This window comes from Pongo pygmaeus, chromosome 10, assembly GCF_028885625.2.
Source record: "Pongo pygmaeus isolate AG05252 chromosome 10, NHGRI_mPonPyg2-v2.0_pri, whole genome shotgun sequence".
Lineage (NCBI taxonomy): Eukaryota > Metazoa > Chordata > Mammalia > Primates > Hominidae > Pongo > Pongo pygmaeus.
The window spans coordinates 7,027,381-7,049,559 of NC_072383.2; the positions used below are offsets into that span (position 1 = coordinate 7,027,381).

The 22,179-nt window shown below is 56.2% G+C and overlaps 2 protein-coding genes and 1 non-coding gene across 5 annotated transcripts; all 3 read left to right on the top strand.

Annotated features, from left to right (window-relative positions):
- Positions 1-935: 935 nt before the first annotated feature.
- Positions 936-3,091, top strand: C10H12orf57 (chromosome 10 C12orf57 homolog). 2 transcript variants are annotated; one of them, XM_054444506.2, is made up of 3 exons: positions 936-1,317; positions 1,588-1,764; positions 2,860-3,091. In XM_054444506.2, exons 1-3 carry the CDS (start codon positions 1,266-1,268, stop codon positions 3,009-3,011), a joined length of 381 nt encoding a protein of 126 aa, XP_054300481.1. In that variant the 5' UTR covers positions 936-1,265; the 3' UTR covers positions 3,012-3,091. The 2 variants fall into 2 exon arrangements, with proteins under 2 accessions (XP_054300481.1, XP_054300482.1); XM_054444507.1 differs by having other exon boundaries at positions 959-1,317; positions 1,588-1,677.
- Positions 953-1,014, top strand: LOC129011034 (U7 small nuclear RNA). Its single transcript, XR_008493169.1, has one exon. It is a non-coding gene; the product is annotated as a U7 small nuclear RNA (small nuclear RNA).
- Positions 3,092-3,442: 351 nt separating the features above from the next.
- On the top strand, positions 3,443-20,727 carry PTPN6 (protein tyrosine phosphatase non-receptor type 6). 2 transcript variants are annotated; one of them, XM_054444508.2, is made up of 16 exons: positions 3,443-3,827; positions 11,045-11,167; positions 11,419-11,613; positions 14,216-14,405; positions 14,561-14,677; positions 14,782-14,895; positions 15,070-15,166; positions 15,554-15,633; positions 15,827-15,976; positions 17,068-17,199; positions 17,334-17,488; positions 19,343-19,410; positions 19,504-19,655; positions 19,755-19,846; positions 20,217-20,356; positions 20,537-20,727. In XM_054444508.2, the coding sequence occupies exons 1-15, from the start codon at positions 3,814-3,816 to the stop codon at positions 20,329-20,331; spliced, it is 1,794 nt and encodes a 597-aa protein (XP_054300483.1). In that variant the 5' UTR covers positions 3,443-3,813; the 3' UTR covers positions 20,332-20,356; positions 20,537-20,727. The 2 variants fall into 2 exon arrangements, with proteins under 2 accessions (XP_054300483.1, XP_054300484.1); XM_054444509.2 differs by lacking the exon at positions 3,443-3,827 and adding an exon at positions 9,488-10,956.
- The last annotated feature ends 1,452 nt before the right edge of the window (positions 20,728-22,179 follow it).

A 22,179-nucleotide genomic window follows, 5' to 3' on the forward strand; every position in this document is an offset into this window, starting at 1 on the left:
AAACACTAGAGGCCTGGGACAGGCCCCCCTCTGACATGGTCAGGTCTAGGAATCTATTCAGACGGGTCTGACCGCTAGGAGCCACCAGAGTCCTCTGGAACAAAGGCTTCAGAGTCCTGAAACCTTTCCGTGGAATAGTTTAAGAAACGGTTATGAGGCCAGGCGCGGCGGCTCATGCTGGTAATCTCAGGACTTGGGGAGGCCGAGGCGTGCGGATCACGAGGTCAGGAGTTCCAGACCAGCCTGGCCAACATGGCAAAACCCTGTCTACTAAAAGCAAAAAATTAGCTGGGCATGGTGGCGTGCTCCTGTAGTCCCAGCGACTTGGGAAGTTGAGGCAGGAGAATCGCTTGAATCCGGGAGGTGGAGGTTATGGTGAGCCAAGATCCCCCGCAACTGCACTCCAGCTTGGCGACAGAGCAAGACTCCGTCTCAAAAACAAAAAACAAAGCCGGTTATGAAGTGGGGGTGGGGTGGGCTAGTTTTAACAGGTCCAGGCGATTAGTACCTGGCATCCTTAACCACCCTACAGTTTGAGAAGAGAGTGGGTGATAATCTCAAAAGCCTGGAAGGGAAGGGAAATCAGGCCGGGCGTTAGGCTCCATCGCTCATCAGTAGACTAGGCCATAAGGAAAGTGCGACAATGGCTTTTGCTCAGGGCTTTTACTGCCGAATCCAAGTCTCCGGGCTTAACAACAACGAAGGGGCTGTGACTGGCTGCTTTCTCAACCAATCAGCACCGAACTCATTTGCATGGGCTGAGAGCAAATGTTCGCGAACTCTAGAAATGAATGACTTAAGTAAGTTCCTTGGAATATTATTTTTCCTACTGAAAGTTACAACATGCGTCGTTGTTTATACAGTTTAGGAACAAGAAAAACGTCACCTAAGCTCACCCTCACCAATTACGGAGTTCATGCATATCCCACCTTCTTTCCAGATATACCCCTGGTAGTGTTACAGCTCTTTTAGAATTTGTCTAGCAGGCTTTCTGGTTGTTATCGGAAAGCCCCACTTACTATAGGTTGTTCTTAACAGTAGAAAAAAATATGTTTATTGGACGGAATTTACGGTAATGGATGGTTCTTTTTATTTAAATACTGTTGTAAATCTTGAGTAGAAAGCTTTGTACCACGCCACGCCTGGAGATTTCCGGCTACGCGGGTTGGTACTTCCTCTCCGCCCCCACTAGCTTTGGAGACGGTTGTAGAACGTGGCTCTATTTATTCCTGAGCTTTCCATTTGTCTCCGCGGAACCTTCCCTCATGGCGTCCGCCTCGAGCCAACCGGCGGCCCTGAGCGCTGAGCAGGCGAAGGGTGAGAATTATTCTAGTCAAGGCATGGGCTGCCGGTCCGGGGAGGATGCGGGCGGTGGTGGGGCAACAAACCTGGCTACGTCCGCCGGGAAAATGGGGTAGGGGACGCCGGATACCGTCCTTCTAAGTGGGGCGCTTGTCCCCAAGACTCGGGATCTTATTGGGTTACCTACAGCCTCAATCCACTAATTCCCTGCGCTCTCCGCTGGGCCCGCTGTCCGTTCTCCGACGCCTCCCCGGGACGCCTCACTGGGATGCTTCTGGCGCGCAGTGGTCCTGGCGGAGGTGATCCAGGCGTTCTCCGCCCCGGAGAATGCAGTGCGCATGGACGAGGCTCGGGATAACGCGTGCAACGACATGGGTAAGATGCTGCAATTCGTGCTGCCCGTGGCCACGCAGATCCAGCAGGAGGTTATCAAAGCCTATGGCTTCAGCTGCGACGGGGAAGGTGGGTCAGACGCGGGAAGGCGGGAGTTGGGTCGGGAGAGGGCGCCGATCTGTGGGCCCATGAGCGGTTGTCCCCTTTCTCGCCACACGGCGGCAGCCACAATCTGACTAACATTCTTGGCACTCAGAGCCCAGGGTCTACCCTGAGCTTGTGCGTCCGAGTTGCATTTTGTACAATAGAGGTTCCGTATCCCTTACCCGAAATGCTTGGGACCGGAAGTGTTTTGGGTTTGTTCAGATTTCGGAATATTTACATATGCAGGGATATCTTGGGGGATGGGACTTAAATCTGAACACGAAATTGTTTTGTTTTATATACACACACCTTATGCACATAGCCTGAAGGTAATTTTATATAATAGTCTGAATAATTTTGTGCATGACACAAAGTTTTGACTGCGTTTCGACTACATTCCCCCCACCCCCCACTATGAAGTCAGGTGTGGAATTTTCCATTTTCGGCCTCACACTGGCACTCATAATTTCAGATTTTGGATTTTCTAATTAAGGATGGCCAACCTGTACTGTTAATCACATTATTATTCCATTTTGTGATGAGGAAGCAAACTCTAATGGTGCAGACTCTAGAGTAGCAGAGCTGGATTTAAATGCTGTTGTGCCACCTTTTAGTGAGATGTCTGCTTGACAGCAGTGGCTGCAGTCTCTCCAGGGTGTTTCAGCTAATTTTTGTTTGGGGGTTGGTGGTTACATTTTTGGTGACATCCTGGTGTTCCCCAAAGGTGTTGACTGATTCAGCTCTGCTGCCCCCATAGCCTTCTTGAGTTCCAGCTACAGACCTGGGGTCTCGTGTTCATTCTTGGGGTTCCAGTGACTAAACTGCTAAAATGGTTCACCTGAGAGCAAGAAGCACACTGCCTTGGGACATTTTCATTCACTGCATCCCATCTAGTTGTGCGCGGTGTAGACCAAGTATCATCATCCAAACCACACGGGACAGAGGCCTGCATGCGTCCTGTTTTGCAAACAGCTGCCCAGCCAGTGGGGGAGCAGTTCATGCTTAAACTACCACCCCCTCCAGTTGTCTTAGGCACGCTGGTCCTTAGGGGAAGCGTTGACCCTCCACTCCCTCTTACAGGTGTCCTTAAGTTTGCTCGCTTGGTCAAGTCCTACGAAGCCCAGGATCCTGAGATCGCCAGCCTGTCAGGCAAGCTGAAGGCGCTGTTCCTGCCGCCCATGACCCTGCCACCCCATGGGCCTGCTGCTGGTGGCAGCGTGGCTGCCTCCTGAGAGTTGGCCCTCCCTCGTGCCACTGCCAGGGGAGGAAGGGCCTTGATGTTCCAGACAATAATAAACGCGCCTGTGACTTAGCCCTGGTGTCAGTCTCTTGCGGACCTGACAACCCCCATCTCTCCTTCCCTGATTCCCTCTGCCTTTCCAGGCCCCATCCCCCTGAACAGCTCCTTCCTATAGTTCTGGCTGGGCCTAACCCTGCCCCAGTGAGGGCCTGAGGCTCCTCCCCTTCCCCCGGGGCAGGGTGAGAGGCTGGATTGGGTCCCTCGGCGTCCTGGGTGGGTGGGCGGGCCTGCACAAGGGGCACCTCCTTCTCTGAAGAATTGGGCTGTTAGGGCTTTCCCTTAGGCCCTTTGGTTTCCGCCTACGGAGAGGTTTCCCCCATTGGTTGCTCTTCCCTCAGCCAGAGTTACTTCCTGGTCTGTTCCCCTACCCAACGTCCCGCCGCTCTGTCAACTTGAGCTCCAGGTGGAGCTCCAGGTGGCTCCTCCTCTCCCGAGGGAAGGCGGCCCTGGACCAGCAGGCGGGCCTGCTGTACTCCCGCTTCGGGGCTGCAGGGAAGCTGGCCGCTGTGGGCGGTCTCGGGCCAGCCCCGCCCCACCTGTCCTTTTCCTGGAGACTATTAGTCCAGGGTTTGTCCCTGCAGGGCCATTGGCCTGGCAGGCAGGATCGAGGAGGAAGTGGCTGATTTCTGAGCGGTTCTTCCTCACCTGGCTTGGGCCACTGTGCACAGCTGTGCCACTGGCTCAGCCCCGCCCCCTGCGGCCCTCCGCCGTGACTTCCCCATCCCTACAGAGAGATGCTGTCCCGTGGGTAAGTCCCGGGCACTACCTGGGTCCCAGTCTCCTGTTAGTTTTGGAGGGAGGGAGGGCCTTGTGTGTGAGCGTGAGTGCGATCTGCCGCTGCCCTGCGCCTGTTTCCGGTCCCTGTGAACCTTCCCCTTCCTGCAAGGTGTGAGGACCCCCAGGCTCACTCATGCCCCTCTGCCCCCTCTGTAACATTTTCCCCCGGACAAGTGTGTGTCTGTTCCCTCCATTGCATTTGTACTTCCAGCCTCTGGGCTCCTGCTTCTGCCTCCTGCTTAGGACCTGTGCCCCTGGGTAGCTCACAACACCTCAAACATAGCAGTCAGAGGCCACCCGCGAAGGCCCTCCCATGTCCAGCCAACTTCTCCACACTTCCCAACATCTGACTTTGGTCCCATCTTCTGTTTCCTTTCACTTCCCTTTCCCCTGCATCATTCATTCAACAGGTATGTGTTGAGCATCTATTATGCACCAGGTGCTGTTTAAGATTCTGGTAATACTGGAGTGAACAAGACAGACATGGTCCCTGCTCTCACGGAGCTTACGTTCCAGTGGGAGGTTACAGACTGAACAAATAACCCAATAAATTGGATCATTGCAGATTCTCAGAAGTATTACACAGAAAATGAAACAGCCTTGGCCGGGTGTAGTGGTTCACGCCTGTGATCCCAGCACTGTGGGAGGCTGAGGCGAGAGGATTGCTTGAGCCCAGGAGTTTGAGACCAGCCTGGCCAATATAGTGAGACCCTGTCTCTACAAAAAAATAAGAAATTAGCTGGGTGTGGTGGCACGCGTCCTGTGGTTCCAGCTACAGAGAGGCTAAGCTGAGAGGCTTGCTTGAGCCCAGGAGGTCAAGGCTGCAGTGAGCGATGATTGCACCACTGCATACCAGCCTGGGCGACAGAGCGAGACCTTGTCTCAAATAAAAAAAAAAAAATGAACCAGCTTCATGTGCTAGCAAGTGACTGGGTGTGCAGGTGACATTACTAGCTGGAGGGATCAGGGAGGCCTTCCCGAGGAGGTGACATTTGAGCTGAGACCCGGATGAGGAGGAAGAGGAGCCGGCCATGTGATGTGGTGATCAAGAGTCAAGCATCTCTGGGCAGAGGAGATGGTGAGCACAAAGCCCTAATGTGGGAACAAACAAAAAAAGGACAGCGTGCCCGTGGCAGAGGACCCTAGTGGAGCAGAGGCAGGGCCACAGCAGGTTAGACCTTGTTGGAGCTGGGATGTTGAATGAAAACCTGGCCAGATGAGGTGGCGCACGCCTGTGATCCCAGCACTTTGGGAGGCTGAGGGGGGAGGATCGCTTGAGCTCAGGAGTTTAAAACCAGCCTGGGCAACATAGAGAGACCCCATCTCTATTAAAAAAAAAAAATACTGGGTATGATGGCCCAAGCATGTGGTAGTCCTAGCAGTTTGGGAGGCTGAGGTGGGAGGATCACTTGAGCCCAAGAGTTCAAGACCACCCTGGGCAACATAGGGAGAGACCTCATCTCTACTACGACGACTACTAATAATAAATAGCTGGATGTAGTGGCGCGCACCTGTGGTCTCAGTTACTTGGGAGGCTGAGGCAGGAGGATCACCTGAGCTGAGGAGGTCGAGGCTGCAGTGAGTTGTGATTGTGACACTGCACTTCAGCCTGAGTGACAAAGCAAGATTCTGTGTCAAAAAAAAAAAAAAAAAAAAAAAAAAAGAGAGAGAGGAAAGGAAGGAAGGAAGGGAAGAAAGAAAGAAAAAGAGAAAGAAGGAAAAAAAGGAAAGAGCGAGAAAGAAGAAAGAAAGAAGGGAAGGAAGGAAAGAAAGAGGAAAGAAAGAAAGAGAGAAAGAAAGTGACAACCAGTCGAAAGAAAGAAGAAAGAAAGGAAAGAAAGAAAAAGAAAAAAAGAAAAAGTGACAGCCGGTCGAAAGAAAGAAGAAAGAAAAAGTGACAACCGGCTGGGCGCGGTGGCTCACACCTGTAATCCCAGCACTTTGAGAGGCCGAGGCAGGTGGATCACGAGTTCAGGAGTTCGAGACCAGCCTGGCCAACATGGTGAAACCCCGTCTCAACTAAAGATACAAAAAAAAAAAAATTAGGCTGGCACGGTGGTGCGCACCTGTAGTCCTGGCTACTAGGGAGGCTGAGGCAGGAGAATTGCTTGAACCCAGGAGGCGGAGGTTGAAGTGAGCCAAGATTGCATCACTGCACTCTAGCCTGAGTGCAGTGGGAGAGACTCCATCTCAAAAAAAAAAAGAAAAAGTGACAACCTGCTTACAGAGTACTGGCAAATTTGTGGGTGGGTGGCTCCCCAGCCCTGCTGATTCTTGCTTCTCACACTCACATCTGCCCCTGCCCCAGTGCACATCTTGTCACTGTCGGCCCCACCGATGGGGTTCCTACTGGGTCTTCTGGTCCCTGATCCCTTCTATGGTCATTTTCCTGCCAGGTAGCTTGGCCAGGCCTCCCCTGGTGCAGATTTCATCCTTGGTTTCTCAGCCTGGCCTTGAATGACCCTCTACAGCAGGGTCCCCACCTCCCAGAACAACTTTGCTGCAGCCACACGGCTTGCTCACAGCCAGGCACTGCCCGTGTGAAGTCTGTGCGTGCCACCTCTTCGCCCTGACCCATGTTGCCTCTGCGGGAGCACTTCTTCCTCCACCTTCCATCACGGGCTGTGGCAGTGCCCATCCCATCTGCCCCCGACACTGTCTGCTGAGGTATGGTTGTTGGGGGAAAGGGCACCAGGCTCCGGCGTCTGACAGCCTTGTTTTACCCACCTTCCCACTCACTAGCTTGTGACCTTGGCCAATTACTTAACATGTCTGAGTCTTAGTTTCTGTTTCTAAAATTGGGTGAATAACACCTACCAAGTAGGGTTGGCTTAAGGATTAATAGTATAATGTAAAAGCTGGCAGCACTGAAACCCTGCCACTTACCAGCTTTTCACATCAGTATTTGGGAAATATTGTTAAGCTCATTTGTCAGGCGGGGATTCTGAGGCTCAGAGAAGTTCAAGAACTTCCTACAGATTATTTTGCCTTGTGTGCGCTTCCAGACTGCCTATCTTCTTGTATCACCATTGATCTTGATCTGTATGGTTTTTTTTTTTTTTTTTTTGAGATGGAGTTTCACTCTGTTGCCCAGGCTGGAGTGCGGTGGCATGATCTCGGCTCACTGCAACCTCCACCTCCCGGATTCAAGCAATTCTTCTGCCTCGGCCTCCTGAGAAGCTGGGATTACAGGCGTGTGCCACCACACCTGGCTAATTTTTGTATTTTTAGTAAAGTCGGAGTTTCACCATGTTGGCCAGGCTGGTCTCGAACTCCTGACCTCAAGTGATCTGCTCACCTGGGCCTCCCAAAGTGCTGGGATTACAGATGTGAGCCACCGCGCCCGGCCTGGTTTTTAATTTTTTAAAAATTTATTGGGCCGGGCGTGGTGGCTCATGCCTGTAATTCCAGCACTTTGGGAGGCCCAGGTGGGCGGATCACGAGGTCAGGAGATCGAGACCATCCTGGCTAACACGGTGAAACCCCGTCTCTACTAAAATACAAAAAAAAATTAGCTGGCGTGGTGGCGGGCGCCTGTAGTCCCAGCTACTCTGGAGGCTGAGGCAGGAGAATGGTGTGAACCTGGGAGGCGGAGCTTGCAGTGAGCTGAGATCGCGCCACTGCACTCCAGCCTGGGCGACAGAGCGAGACTCCGTATCAAAAAAAAATTATTTTATTTATATTTATTTATTTATTTATTTTGAGACAAAGTCTTGCTCTGTCACCCAGGCTGGAGTGCAGTGGTGCAATATCGGCTCACTGCAACCTCCACCTCCCGGGTTCCAGTGATTCTCCTGCCTCAGCCTCCCAAGTAGCTAGGATTACAGGCTAGTAGAGACGGGGTTCCACTGTGTTGCCCAGCTGGTCTCGAACTCCTGACCTCAAGTGATCCTCCCACCTTGGCCTCCCAAAGTGCTGGGATTACAGGTGTGAGTCACTGCGCCCAGCTATATTTTTATTTTTTGAGACAGGGTCTCACTCTGTCACCCAGGCTGGATTACAGTGGCACAACCATGGCTCACTGCAGCCTCTACCACCCCAGGCTCAAGCGATCCTCCCATCTCAGTCTCCCAAGTACCTGGGGCTACAGGGGTGTGCCACCACACCTGGCTAAATTTTGTATTTTTTGTAGAGACAGGGTTTCTCAAGGTTTCCCAGGCTGGTCTCAAACTCGGTGTCAAGCAATCCACCAGCCTCACCCCCACAAAGTGCTGGGATTGCAGGCACGAGCCACTGCACCTGGCCTTGATCTCTATACTTTTATCTTCCTGCTTCCAAGGAGATATTTTTTTCTTCTGAATTAGCAGGCACTTACTTTCGTAATTCTTAGTCTCCCTAAGCTTGTTTCCTCCCATAAGAAAATGGGCAAAATTATTCCTACATCACAGGGCTGTCTGAGGCCTAAATGAGATCGTGTATGGGAAAGTGATCTGCAAACCCCACACCATGCCAAGGTAAGGGAGGTAGTTTTTTATTTTCCTGCCAAAGGATAGCAGAAACTGTACCTCTTGTCTGAGTTCTGCCTCTTGGCTTGACACCCTTCAGAGGAATTCCTGCCTCTTCCATGGGTCAGGAAGAGGTGCCTAGTTAGTTTCTTCTGGGTGCCTAGTTAATTCCTTCCCACCAAGTGGGTTTAAGCCCTGGAAGGAGTGTCTTGGGGCCAGGGTGCAGTGGGCGTTTGGTGCTGAGCATGGACCTGAAACTTCGTGTGTGGTCAGATTTATGTTCCATGTGTGGGGATGTGCACTGGACCAGGTATGTGTGTAGGTGGACATGGATGATGAGGTGTGTGTGCTGTGACTGTGTGTGCACCCTTGCCTGTGTATGACAAGCAGGCTGTGTGTGTAGGAGCAGGAAGCTGTACTTGTGGCCAGGTATGTGGCTATGGACTGACGAGTTTGTTTGTTGCACACTTGCTCAGTGCTGGGTATCGCACTGGACTCTGAACACTCAGAGATGAGCGAGAGTGCCAGCGGGTGTCCCGCGCTGCAGCCAACCTTGTATGTGCTCTTCTTGCTCCTTGGCGTTGGGCGCGGGGGTTCCACAGAGTTCCGGGACTCCGGGGTGGTGTCCAAGCTGAAGGGGTAGTGAAAGCTGGACCATGCAATAAACCCACCAGGCAGATTCCCCAGGGCACCAGTGAGAAGAAAACCAGAAACAAACAGAACAAAAAGAAAGAAAGAAAAGTGGAAAAGCCTTTTTTGGGGGAAAACATTGATGTTTGATGTTTCTAAAAATGATAAAGTAGTTATCATGGGAAAATTAGACTTGTTGGGCTTAAAACTTTATTTTTTCTTCTTTTAACTGAAGTATAACATACATAATGTTCATAAATATTAAGCACACAACCTGACTTCACTTTTTTTTTTTTTTTGAGATAGGGTCTTACTCTGTTGCCAGGCTGGAGTGCAGTGATGTGATCTTGGCTCACTGCAACCTCCACTTCCTGGGTTCAAGTGATTCTCCTGCCTCAACCTCCCGAGTAGCTGGGATTACAGGCGCCCACCACCATGCCCAGCTAATTTTTTTGTATTTTTAGTAGAGAGGGGGTTTAGTAGAGAGACCATGTTGGCCAGGATGGTCTCGATCTCCTGACCTCGTGATCCGCCAGCCTTGGCCTCCCAAAGTGCTGGGATTACAGGCGTGAGCCACTGCGCCCGGCCAACTTCACGTTTATACACACCCATGCAAAAAGCATCCAGATAGACACAAAGAGCCTTCCCTGTACCCTAAAAGTTTCCCAGAAATTGTTCCCAGTTAGCATATTTATTTTTATAAAGGTAATGCATGCCCATCATATAACATTCAAAAAGGTATGTAGAGAACCAAGTGTCCCCCCAGCCCTGTCCTCCAGCCACCCAGTTTCCCTCCCTAGGGGAAGCCACCAATATGTATTTCTTATGTATCCCCTGTTGAGCTTCTTTTCCTCGTTTTGGTTTGGCAGTGTTGGTGTTTGTATTTGGAATTACAGGCAGGGAGCATCATATACCTTAGTGTTTAGGGCCTCTAAGTTCAACCAGCCCTGAGAAAATCAGCCATGGCGAGGACCTTGTCCCCCAGCCCCCAGGAGATAGGCCCCCTGGTGGGAGTCCTGGGGCAGGGCAGAGACCTAGGGACAAGAATTAGAAAGGACCCAAGTTGACAGGGCTGCTCAGGGTCATGTTGTCCATCCCTCTGCCACAATGGCATGGACAAACTGTGTATGTTGGTTAGAGGAGGGCACCCTTCTCTCTTGCAAGCATTGGCAAGGTCTTAACTATTAGGCTTCCGCTCCCTCGGCAGCCCCTTTTGTCAAGGAGCCTCTTAATCTGTGTTCTTTGAAGCCGTGAGGGCTGGTGTATGGGAGTTAAAAGCACTGGCTTTGGAACCGGACTGTCTGGGTTTGAATCCTGGCACTGCAGCTGACTCACTGCTGGACTCAGGCAATGCCTTAAACTCCCTGAGCCTCAGGTTCCTTGTCTGTAAAATGATAAAGATAGCCCCTGTTTCATAGGGCTGTGGTGGGAAACCAATCAGACAAGGCATGTGAACGCCATTATAGCACAGCGCCCAGCATCCAGCGGGACTCACTCGGTACAGCTGTCACCGCCATCATTATTAGCGTGGGCCAGGGAGGGCTGCGTAAAAGCAGCTGGTGGAGGAGGGAGAGATGCCGTGTGACTGTCTGGGTTTGCATGCATGAAGTATGATCTGGGCCTGGAGTGTGCAAGGCACACATGTGTCCTTACTGCATGTGTTGTCACATATGTGCAATGCCATGCTCCTGAGCCTTTGATTGCAGACGTGTGGGAAGTGGGCCCCGTCCCCACCCCCCAGTGCCACCCTGCTCTGCTTCTCTTCCCTTGCTCTGCTCTAAAACGAGAAGTACAAGTGAGTTCCCCCAAGGGGTCGGCCGCGCCTCTTCCTGTCCCCGCCCTGCCGGCTGCCCCAGGCCAGTGGAGTGGCAGCCCCAGAACTGGGACCACCGGGGGCGGTGAGGCGGCTTGGCACTGGGAGCTGCATCTGAGGCTTAGTCCCTGAGTTCTCCGCCTGCCCAGACTAGCTGCACCTCCTCATTCCCTGCGCCCCCTTCCTCTCCGGAAGCCCCCCAGGATGGTGAGGTAAGGGCCTGCCACCCACAGTAGACAGGAGGCAAGGGTGCCTGGTGCCCATGGGACCCCTCCTCACTGCCCTGCCTGGGCCGCCCAGGTGGTTTCACCGAGACCTCAGTGGGCTGGATGCAGAGACCCTGCTCAAGGGCCGAGGTGTCCATGGTAGCTTCCTGGCTCGGCCCAGTCGCAAGAACCAGGGTGACTTCTCGCTCTCCGTCAGGTAGGTGGGCCCCCCCAACCCCGGGTGTTTTGGCCACTCTCTTGTGCCGTCCAGGCCCTGAACCACTCATTCCTGGTTCCCCGTGGCAGTGCTGACTCCCCCGTCTGTTCCCTGGCCCCCAACCCCCGCACTCCCCATCCCTGTCTGTACCCACCCATGCCCATGTGTGCCCCCACCCAGGACCTCAGCCGATCCCTGCCCTCCTGCCTCTACTCCTGCACCGACTGGCCTCACCGCCTGGTGCCCTGCAGGGTAGGGGATCAGGTGACCCATATTCGGATCCAGAACTCAGGGGATTTCTATGACCTGTATGGAGGGGAGAAGTTCGCAACACTGACAGAGCTGGTGGAGTACTACACTCAGCAGCAGGGCGTCCTGCAGGACCGCGATGGCACCATCATCCACCTCAAGTACCCGCTGAACTGCTCCGATCCCACTAGTGAGAGGTGAGGGCTCCACACCCCCGCCACTCCCAAGCAGGGACGAGCCGGCTCCCACCCTGAGTGGCCAGGGAGGCAGGGAGCCTGGCAGCTGGCACTGCCTACCCTCCATCCCCTCCCCTCCCTGCACCGGCTGGGGCTCTCAGTGTCCCTCCTCCATGCTGTCCTGCGGCCTGGTGTCTCAGAGCCTAACCTACCACCCTTTCCATCTACCCCCCGAGGAAGCCACAGAAAGCTGCCTTGCCCTACTCCAGGGGCCCTGGCTGCTGCAACCCAGGTCCCACTAGAGACAGGGAGGCCACTGCTGGTGGCCAGCATGTTGTGCAGGCCAGCTGTGTTGTTAGAAAGCTCTTCTTCCTCTGGAAGCGAGCTTGCCTTCCTCCGTCTGCCCCTCACCCCAGCACATGTTAGGACAGTGAGGAGTTGACAGTGGGGTGAAGATGGGGATGAATGCTTGCCAGGACACTTGATGCCTTGTCCCAGCTGCCCAGTGGGGATGGGTCTGTCCTGTGGGGTCAAACAGGTCTCTGGCCCAGACAGAGATCACTGAGAGCAGGATGTGAAGTGTTCACCTGTGTGAAGGGTCTCACGCTGTCCCCGGCACAGAGTAATACTCCAGGCATTTCCTTCCTGTGGTCTCCCAAAGGCACGAGCTGGGGGCTGGGGGCTCTGAACGCTCCTCAGGACACCATGGCTCCTTTCAGCAGCCGCATCTCAATGCCAGATCCTCTAGAGTAAAGGGCAGCGGAATAACGCTATGGGGTTTTCACATGGACCCCTGGGCCGAGCCGATTTGCCCTTGCCCTGCATTCGTGGATCGGTTATTGAAATGATTGGGAACCTTGCTTCTGCCAGCTTGCAGCCTCTCTGAGATTCGGGCCTCCAAACTGCATCAATACTTTTGGTCAAGTCACTGATTGAAACTTAGAGCTGGATTCGGTCACGGTACAGCCCTGTGGCCCACCTGGGAGGCCTCCTTTCCTTGATCTACCTCCTTCAAGGCCGTCCTTCTCTCTGTGAGCCTCACATGGCTGGCTCCGTGTCTGCCCCCCTGCTCTTCCTCTTCCCCACCGCAACACTCAGGGGGCTTTTGCCACTGAGACCCTCTAAAGCTCACGTCCTCTCTTTCTCCTTGCCTCAAGCCAGGAGAGGAGGACGGGCTGACCAGTGCCTGGAGTTGGAAGAGAGGAGCAGGGCCCCAGGAGGCCCCTGCAGAGGAGGCTGAGGCCTGGGTTCAAAGAGAAGAGAGAAGAGAGAGAAGGGAGGGAGGGCAGTGCCGGGGTGGGAGGTTAAGACCAGGGAAGCCAGACTGGAGGCCCTTTTGGGTGACCCATCCCAGGAGCCAGTGTCACCCCTGAGCCTGGGAGTGTGTGAGAGGCTCTTTCTCCCAGGTCCTGCTGTGTCCCCTGCCTTGTCTGTGGCACCTCCTCCTCTGGGGGAATTTGCATCTGTCCCTCGGTGGCTCCGTGCTTCCTGTGGTCAGCCTGACATTTGCATGGAGACTTCCTCATCCTGGGGCCTGAGGGAAGGGGCTCAGCCCCCTCCCCGCTGCCTGGGGTCCTAGCCTGTCCCCAAGCGGTGGGCTGAAGTGGCCCAGTGGGGTTAGGAGGCTCTGGGGGTCTCTCGGCTGGAGTCACCTCTGGGCAGGCGTGAGACGGGTTGGGACAGACTGGTCCTCCCCTCCATCCCTGCGGTTGGAAAATTTGCCCGCCCTCCCCTCGTCCCTGGGCTGAGGAAACCTCACAACCTCACTTCTCACTCTCTCCCCAGAAGGAGTTTTGTGTTTTTTCCATCACGTGGTTTCCTGTGGGGCTGGGCATTGTGGGGCTACAGTTTCCTCCTGGGAAAGGGGTGTGCTTCGGGGAAAGGGCTTAGTTCTGCTTTCTGCCCTGACAGCCCCTTTGAATCCCTTTGAACCTGTTTGAACCCTGGGCTCCCCTTCAGTGACATCATCCAGGGCACCCCAGAACCCCCTACACCACTCTTTCCCCAGTGGGGTTGTCTTCCCCACCTCCCTGGCGGAGCGCACCCCATCCGCCTTCCTTGTGACTTGAGTCTGTGTGTCCATCTCCCGCCACTCCCTGTGGTGTGGCCTTGGTCTGCATTTCTCTTTGCCTCTGGTCTCTGCTGGGGCACAGCCCTGTTCTTCACGGAGATTCGTCCTTAGTTTCTCTCTTCCAAATATCTTGAATATTGCCAGCCTTTCTGCCTTTCAGAGGTGGGCTCTGGGTTCGAAGCCTGGTTAGAACTCTGGAGGCCAGGATGGTTTGAGCCTGGGAGGTCGAGGCTGCAGAGAGCCGTAACTGCGCCGCTGCACTCCAGCCTGGGCAACAGAGTTCTGGAAGCTTGCCTTGGAGTCAGTCAAGGGCCCTAGGCCAGTGAGTAACAGCTTAGCGTCAGTTTCTTCATCTATAAAATGGGGGTAATATCATACCTAGCTCTCAGCGTGTTTGTGAGAGACCTAAATATGGTGGTGGATTTGGAAGCATCTAGCGCAGTGCCTGGCACACAGGAGGTGCTCGATTTCCGGCCCCTGTCTGTGAACGTCTCTGCTCAGCGCCCTCCCTTGTGGCCTGGGTCTCACCTTCCCTGACGCTGCCTTCTCTAGGTGGTACCATGGCCACATGTCTGGAGGGCAGGCAGAGACGCTGCTGCAGGCCAAGGGCGAGCCCTGGACGTTTCTTGTGCGCGAGAGCCTCAGCCAGCCTGGGGACTTCGTGCTGTCTGTGCTCAGTGACCAGCCCAAGGCTGGCCCAGGCTCCCCGCTCAGGGTCACCCACATCAAGGTCATGTGTGAGGTAAGGCAGCCAGGCGGCGGGGGAGCCTCTGCTGAGGCCCCTGTCTGTGACCGCAGTGTGGGTGGCAGGGAGGGTCTGCCTGGGCTTGAATTCAAGGCTGGGGCCCAGGGAGGGAGACTCAAGTCCTGTGAATGGCCTTATTTGGCTCCCCCCAGGGTGGACGCTACACAGTGGGTGGTTCGGAGACCTTCGACAGCCTCACGGACCTGGTGGAGCATTTCAAGAAGACGGGGATTGAGGAGGCCTCGGGCGCCTTTGTCTACCTGCGGCAGGTCAGGGGTGGGCCCAGCTGCCTCCCCACTTCCCCTGAGCTGTCCCCCAGATGTGAGCTTCTGGGGTCTCTGAGTTGCTGACTTCTCGCTCTCCCCCACCCCAGCCGTACTACGCCACGAGGGTGAATGCGGCTGACATTGAGAACCGAGTCTTGGAACTGAACAAGAAGCAGGAGTCCGAGGATACAGCCAAGGCTGGCTTCTGGGAGGAGTTTGAGGTGCACAGTGGGGAGCGGCAGGGCTGGGGCAGCTGAGGTTGTGGCGGCGGCGTGGGGCCCCAGGCGGACACCTTCCCCTCCTTGCCCACCTCTGCTCCTGACCCACCCCACGTGAGCTCCCCCGATGGATGCCCTCTCCGGGAGCTGATGCTCATTTCCCCACCCACATCTCAGAGTTTGCAGAAGCAGGAGGTGAAGAACTTGCACCAGCGTCTGGAAGGGCAGCGGCCAGAGAACAAGGGCAAGAACCGCTACAAGAACATTCTCCCCTGTGAGCACCCAGGCTGCCCCATTCACCCAGGAGACCGCCCCTGCCCCAGCTGCCTCCCCTCATCTCACAGGTCTCCACCCTCCACTCCAGGAGGGGCCATCTCCCTACACTCCCCAGAGAGCCTCCCCTTTCTCCAAAAGGCCTCTACTGCTCCCAGAAATGCCTCCCTACCACCAGCAGGCAGGTTGCCCCCTGCTCCCAACCTCCTTCTTGTGAACCCCTCACTCCCTCCATACAGATGATCCCCCACCCCTGCTGCCCACAGTCCCCCGAAAGCCTCATGGCCTCTGAGACCAGAACGGCCTGTTAGCTCAGGAGGGTCTGACCCCGGTGTGGTGAGTTCCTGGCTGACCCAGGCCATCTTGCCTCCTCTCCACCCACTCCCAGTTGACCACAGCCGAGTGGTCCTGCAGGGACGTGACAGTAACATCCCCGGGTCCGACTACATCAATGCCAACTACATCAAGGTCAGTGGTGTGGGTCACGTGGGAGAGGCTGGGCCCTGGGAATTCCTTGTCTGGTGGGGGACCCTAGATCCAGAGACAGCTGGGCAAGGCCGAAGCTGGCTTCTTGCATGGGTGAGGGTAGCAGTGGTTCAGGGCCTGTGCTGGGCCAAGGGGCTCACTGTCTTGGGGTGCGTCTCTCCATGCTCGCGTCCAGAACCAGCTGCTAGGCCCTGATGAGAACGCTAAGACCTACATCGCCAGCCAGGGCTGTCTGGAGGCCACGGTCAACGACTTCTGGCAGATGGCGTGGCAGGAGAACACACGCGTCATTGTCATGACCACCCGAGAGGTGGAGAAAGGCCGGGTAGGGCACCCCGCCCCATCCCCACATCGGTCCCCCGTGCTTGTGGTCATACCATTAAGTCAAAGAACCGTCAGATGCCAGGGCAGAAAGGGATCTCGGGGGTGAGGGTCCGGCCCTTGTTGGGAAACTGAGGGCTAGTGACAAAGTCTCGACGACACAATGTGACCCCCGGATCCCTGCATGCATCCCTGGGCTCTTCTGAGCTCCAGACCCAGGTTTCAGGCTGTCCTCCTCCCTCCTACCCCTGCCCCACCTGTCTGCATCCAGGCCCCTCCTGTCCTCCCTGCCCCATAGATCTCTCTGGAGTCTGCCCCTTACCCTGCAGGCTCCCCCTACACAGCACCCTCTGTGCTGCCATTGAAGTGATCCCATCCGTGACACAAACTGGGTCAAGTTCCTTTCTTTCTGAAATGTCTTCCATGGCTCCTGGTCACCTTTGGGATAAAGTCGCACTCTAAGGCCTGGCGTTCAAGGCCTGGTGGCTTCCCTCTGACCCCCACGCTTCTCTTGAAGGCTCACCGCCCCCAGCAGCCCCGGCTCTTTCAGGTTCCCAGCCTTTCTTTGCACGAGCTCATTTTCTGCTAGGAAATGACTCTCTCTCCACACTATCTCTGCTGGGCAGATACCTCGTTTTTGAAGACACAGCCGAAGCGCTGCCTCCTCTGTGAATCCAGGTCTTGTTTCCTCCAGGACCTAGAGGGAGAATTACCTCTTTCTCAGCCACACTCCTCAGCACGGCGTCTCCCCTGGTCACTTGTCTCTGTGAGCTCTTCGAGGCACAGGGGCACAGACTGGGTGTTATTTGTGTCTGTGACTGCAGCCTGGTTTGCACAGCTTCAGGGACAACGCCTGCCCTGGCAACGTTTGTTGAATGACAAACGGATGTACCGGTAAAGTGGCTGGCCAGGCCTCACCACCTGTTGGTGGTTGATCTGAGACGAGAGCCCAGGTCTCCTGCCTCTCTGCCAGCTCATCCGTCCATCCAACAAATGTTTGGGCCGGTGCCAGGCACTCAGAACATAGAGCAGGACCTGGGATGGGCCACTGTGCCCTGCTCTGTGCCTCATCCCCACCCGGCCCTCCCTTTCCAGAACAAATGTGTCCCATACTGGCCCGAGGTGGGCATGCAGCGCGTTTATGGGCCCTACTCTGTGACCAACTGCGGGGAGCATGACACAACTGAGTACAAACTCCGTACCTTACAGGTCTCCCCGCTGGACAATGTGAGTGGCCCCCCATGCCCTGCCCCATTCCGGGAGTCCCTCCCTGGACTTGTTCTCCTCTCTGGTCGGGTAGGGTGAGACAGATGGGGTGTTCCGAGGGAGGAGGGGACACTGACCCTATGTCCTCGGCTTAGGGAGACCTGATTCGGGAGATCTGGCATTACCAGTACCTGAGCTGGCCCGACCATGGGGTCCCCAGTGAGCCTGGGGGTGTCCTCAGCTTCCTGGACCAGATCAACCAGCGGCAGGAAAGTCTGCCTCACGCGGGGCCCATCATCGTGCACTGCAGGTGAGGATGATAATCCTGATGGTAGTAGTGACAGCTGAGAAGTAAATACTGCTAAGTGCCATGAGCTGTTATAAGCAATATAAACGTTAGCTCACACGTTTAGCGCCTTCCGCTCACCCCTGGCTTCTCCTGGGTCCCCTCATGGCTCCAGACCCCTGGGTGGATCGTGGCTAGAACCAGCCCCACTTTGGCCCTCTGCCTGCGGGTGTCTTCCTCAGAGCCCTCCCCAGAGGTACCATCTCGCCCAACCCTGCCAAATACAGAGGAGGAGCCCGGGACCCAGTTGCTGGCCAGGCCCAAGCTAGTCAGGGCAAGGCCGGGCAGGCACCCACAGTAGGCCTGGGTCCTGGCTGCTCCGCTTTCTCTCGAGGTCCCATTCTGTTGGTTTCTTCTCCCAGGAACATCTATGGGGTGTGTGCTCCCCATTCCTCCTCTTTTTCCATCGGTAGCCGCAGGGCTTTGGCTTCTTCCTGACTCCGCCCTCTCTCCCAGCTTCCCCAGGCAGTGCCCCATCCTGGCCCCCAGGGCTGTGTGGGGATCGGTGATGCCTCTTTGGGGCTGCACATAACTCCTCTGTCTATCTACCCGCATGTTTGTGATCAGGAGACCCCTGGTAAGGTGCAGAGGTGGGGGCTGCAAGGAGGAGCAGGGGTCCCACAGATGAGCCCACTGAGCCGGCCTGGCCTGGGTGGATGAGAGGCAGCGGGTGCAGGGCCCCTCTGCTTACCAGCTGTGTGATCTTGGACAAATTACTTAACTTTTCTAACCCTCAGCTTCCTCATCTGTAGAATCAGGATCTCAGGGTTGTCGTGAGAACTCAATGAGACCCTATCTTTGTGGCTGGAATTCTGTCAGCCCTCAAAAACTGGACGCTGTTACTGGTTTAGTAACTCACATCAGGCAGAGAATGGGGGAATGGGAACCTGCCTTGCCCCGGTCCCTTCCCACTCCCTCCATGGACCCCAGGCCTGCGACGGCCTCTGGCTGCCTCCTTTACCCCCAGCAGCTGTTTGTCCTGGGACAGGGCAAGTCGGCTGAATCTAGAGGTGCCCCCGACGGGCTGTCTCGGGGACGCGGCTCTGTCCTCTGCTCTCTCAGGGACAGGCCCATCCCCAAGAGCTACCCTCCTGCTCACCCGCCACACACACATTCACACACTTCTTGAAAGCCCCATGGCCTTTATTTAGACGTTACAGGAAGGAAGTGGGTGTGGGGGGTTATTTTTGACAATCTGGGTTTGAAATTAGACAGCGCGACTCAGGGCATCAGCCTGATGGGCTCAGCCGAGGGTGGGCCTGGGGTCCCCCTGGGGTCTGTTTGCCCAGGGGTGGGAAAGGAGAGAAACTTCCTACTGCACTGCTCCCCTGAGTCACCTGACCCTGTGCCCCGGCACACTGCTGTCTCAGGGCTGTCCTTTCCCTGATGTCAGGGTTTGAAGAAAAAGGGAAGTGAAGCCATGCTGAGAGACGCTCCATAACTCCTGCAGGGAGAGGCGGGGAGGGCTCAGGGTACCTGGGAGCCGGCAGGACAGCGGTGGGATTTGGGGGTCCCAGGTCTTCCGGGGTGGGGGCAGCCACTCACCAGGAGTGAGGAGTCGGCGCGAGGAGTGGAGGAGGGAAGGGTGGTGGCAGCTGGGGAGCCAGCGTCAGCACTGCAGAGCCAGAAGTGGAGCATGTCCATGCAGAGCTGGGCAAACCTCCATCATCACTTGCCTGGTGACCCTGGGCACATTCCCTCCCATCACTGGAGGCTCAGGCTGCTCCTGTGGTGCCTGGGGCTGGAGCTGAGCACTGGGTACCTCCCTTCCCGGGGAGGGCTTGCCTGGCCTCTCATGGTACCCCCATCTTTCCCCAGCGCCGGCATTGGCCGCACAGGCACCATCATTGTCATCGACATGCTCATGGAGAACATCTCCACCAAGGGTGAGGGGCACCTGGGGGCTTGGGGGTGGGGGGTGAGCAGCCCCTCAGTGTCCGCCTATGCCTGGACCTGAGGTTTGACTGCCCCCCACCCAGGCCTGGACTGTGACATTGACATCCAGAAGACCATCCAGATGGTGCGGGCGCAGCGCTCGGGCATGGTGCAGACGGAGGCGCAGTACAAGTTCATCTACGTGGCCATCGCCCAGTTCATTGAAACCACCAAGAAGAAGCTGGAGGTCCTGCAGGTGCGTGCAGAGCAGGGCCTGGGCGGGGGCTGCAGTGCAGGATGGGTGTCACCTGGCCCTGCTGGGACCACCACCTTCCCACTGTCCCTCTGCCCACAGTCACAGAAGGGCCAGGAGTCGGAGTACGGGAACATCACCTACCCCCCAGCCATGAAGAATGCCCATGCCAAGGCCTCCCGCACCTCGTCCAAGTGAGTGGCCCTGACTGCCACCGCCGGGCATCCACCCCTTTGTCCTGCCCAGCCCGATCCTCACTTTCTGGAGAGGACAAGGGTTGCAGCTGGGGGGACCTGGCTTCAAGTTCAGGCTTGGTTCTCACCCTTTCTGTTCATAAGCATTTCCCGAGTGCCCACCACGTGTGGGCCTCTGCTAGGTACCAGCAGTGCACTCGTGTATAAGATGTAGCCTCTGTCCTCTAGGAGCTTGGAGTCTAGCGCAGGGACCGTGGCTGGGTCGCCTGTGAGATGGGGTGGCCAGAGGGGACTGCCAGTGCCGGGTCCCCCTGTGCTGTCTCCTGACCTGCACCAACTGCCTGTACTTGCCCCCCTGCACCCGCTGCAGACACAAGGAGGATGTGTATGAGAACCTGCACACTAAGAACAAGAGGGAGGAGAAAGTGAAGAAGCAGCGGTCAGCAGACAAGGAGAAGAGCAAGGGTTCCCTCAAGAGGAAGTGAGCGGTGCTGTCCTCAGGTGGCCATGGTACAGCTCTTCTGCCTGGGTGTCCTCCCTGCCCTGCCCCATGTCCTTGGCTCCACTGCCTTCCCTGGGTGGATGGGGTGGCGGCAGCCTCACTCTGTGCTTCTCAGCTGCCCCAGACCCTCTTGTTCCACCTCCAGGTTCCAGCCACCCTCTCACTCCCTCACTCCCTTTTCTTGGCAGCCTCAGCCCTGACCCTGTGGAAGCGTTCCGCGATGGACAGACTCACAACCTGAACCTAGGAGCGCCCCATTCTTTTGTAATTTAAATGGCTGCATCCCCCCCACCTCTCCCTGACCCTGTATATAGCCCAGCCAGGCCCCAGGCAGGGCCAACCCTTCTCCTCTTGTAAATAAAGCCCTGGGATCACTGTGTGTCGCCTCTGAGCCCTTTGCTTGCCCAGTGAGTGGGTGGCCAGAGGGCAGGGCAGGATGGGTAACCTTGTGTGCCTCCGTGAAAGCTCCGCCTTCTGTCAGACAGACGTGGGTCGGGACTCCGCCTCACACGTGGGAGGGTGACCGTGGGCGAAGCTCCCCAGTCTCCTTCTTTAAAATGGAGGCCGATCATAACAGGGTGGTTGTGAAAAGCACCGAGATGACGGCTGACGATAAGACGGGCACAGTGACTCATCACACGCTTGCCATGTGCCCAGGCACTAAAAGACTACACACGTTAGTTCAGTCTAGGCACTTTTGTCATTCTCATTTTACAGTGGAGGAAACTGAGGCACAGAAAGACTAACTTGGTCACTTGCCCAAGGTCACAGGGCTATGGAACAGTGAGGCTGGGATATGAACCCAGGCCGTCTGACCCCAGAGCCCACACTCCTTACCCTGGAGTCGCAGCTGGGGATACCCTCACGGGGGCCCTGATCACACTCCCCTGATGCTGACTTCCAGATCTGAACTAAAGAGTAGTTAACAGCCGGAAGCGCAGACCTGAGGCCAGCCCGGCTGCGTCCCCTCTGGCGGGAACGGGGACTGGCTCCTCAGTGCACCGAGGCGCGCCCAGCTCCTCCCCTCACCCAGGCCGCTGCCACTCTTATCCTCTTGGGCAGAGTTCGAAGAGCTGGCTGACCTGAAGAGTGCTTTGTTTTTTGTTTTTTGGTCCCCTCTTCCTTCCCCCATGTCGGGAGTGGGGTTTCTTCTTTATTTGAAACACTGGTCTTCTGGGGAGTAAAGCCGGTGGGAGTCATCCCTCAGGACGGGCTGGCGCCCACTCCTGGAAAGGCTGAGACAGCACAGGTCCCGAAGCCCAGAGGCTGGGCGTGCATTACTCAGCAAATCCTTACGGAGCCCCCGGCGCCACAGGCATTCACAGTCCCCCGACCTCCTGGAACTTAGGAGGCTGGTCAGGGAGACAGATTCACAAACCGATCACAAGCATCAAATAATTGCCGGCGGGTATTAAGAAGGAAGCAAGCAAAGACCGGGAGAGAGAACAGCTAGGGATTGAGCAACACAATAGCTCCCTGGGGCTGTGGCCCTCCAGGGCATGGGTGGGGCAATCACCTGTCGGGCCCAGGTCCCCTCTCCCAGCAACGCCCTTTCTATATAAGCCGCAGCTGCACAAAGGCAAGTCCCACCTCCTCTAACCGCCCTTGGGCTACCTGCCCTTGGGGTGGGACTTGGACTCCACTGAGGGCTGTGCTGTGAGGTGGGTCCGGGAGCAGCTCGGTCCGGAGAGGGGAGCGCGATCATTCCCTCTGCAGGCCTCAATCGAGGGGCAGGGCTGATGCTCCGGGCCGGCTGGGGTCTCTGGGTAGCGGTGGGTAACTTCACACTAGGGGCACCTTGCTGGGACCTGCCTGCCCTTCACAGGCCCGG

Bases quoted from the DNA above. Each gene is read 5' to 3' on its own strand.
- C10H12orf57 (XM_054444506.2), top strand. From the start codon at position 1,266: ATGGCGTCCGCCTCGAGCCAACCGGCGGCCCTGAGCGCTGAGCAGGCG. The intron at 1,318-1,587 runs GTGAGAATTATT...TCTGGCGCGCAG, and splicing joins GAGCGCTGAGCAGGCGAAGG to TGGTCCTGGCGGAGGTGATC. The intron at 1,765-2,859 runs GTGGGTCAGACG...TCCCTCTTACAG, and splicing joins CTTCAGCTGCGACGGGGAAG to GTGTCCTTAAGTTTGCTCGC.
- PTPN6 (XM_054444508.2), top strand. The intron at 14,406-14,560 runs GTAAGGCAGCCA...GGCTCCCCCCAG, and splicing joins ACATCAAGGTCATGTGTGAG to GGTGGACGCTACACAGTGGG. The intron at 17,200-17,333 runs GTGAGTGGCCCC...TCCTCGGCTTAG, and splicing joins AGGTCTCCCCGCTGGACAAT to GGAGACCTGATTCGGGAGAT.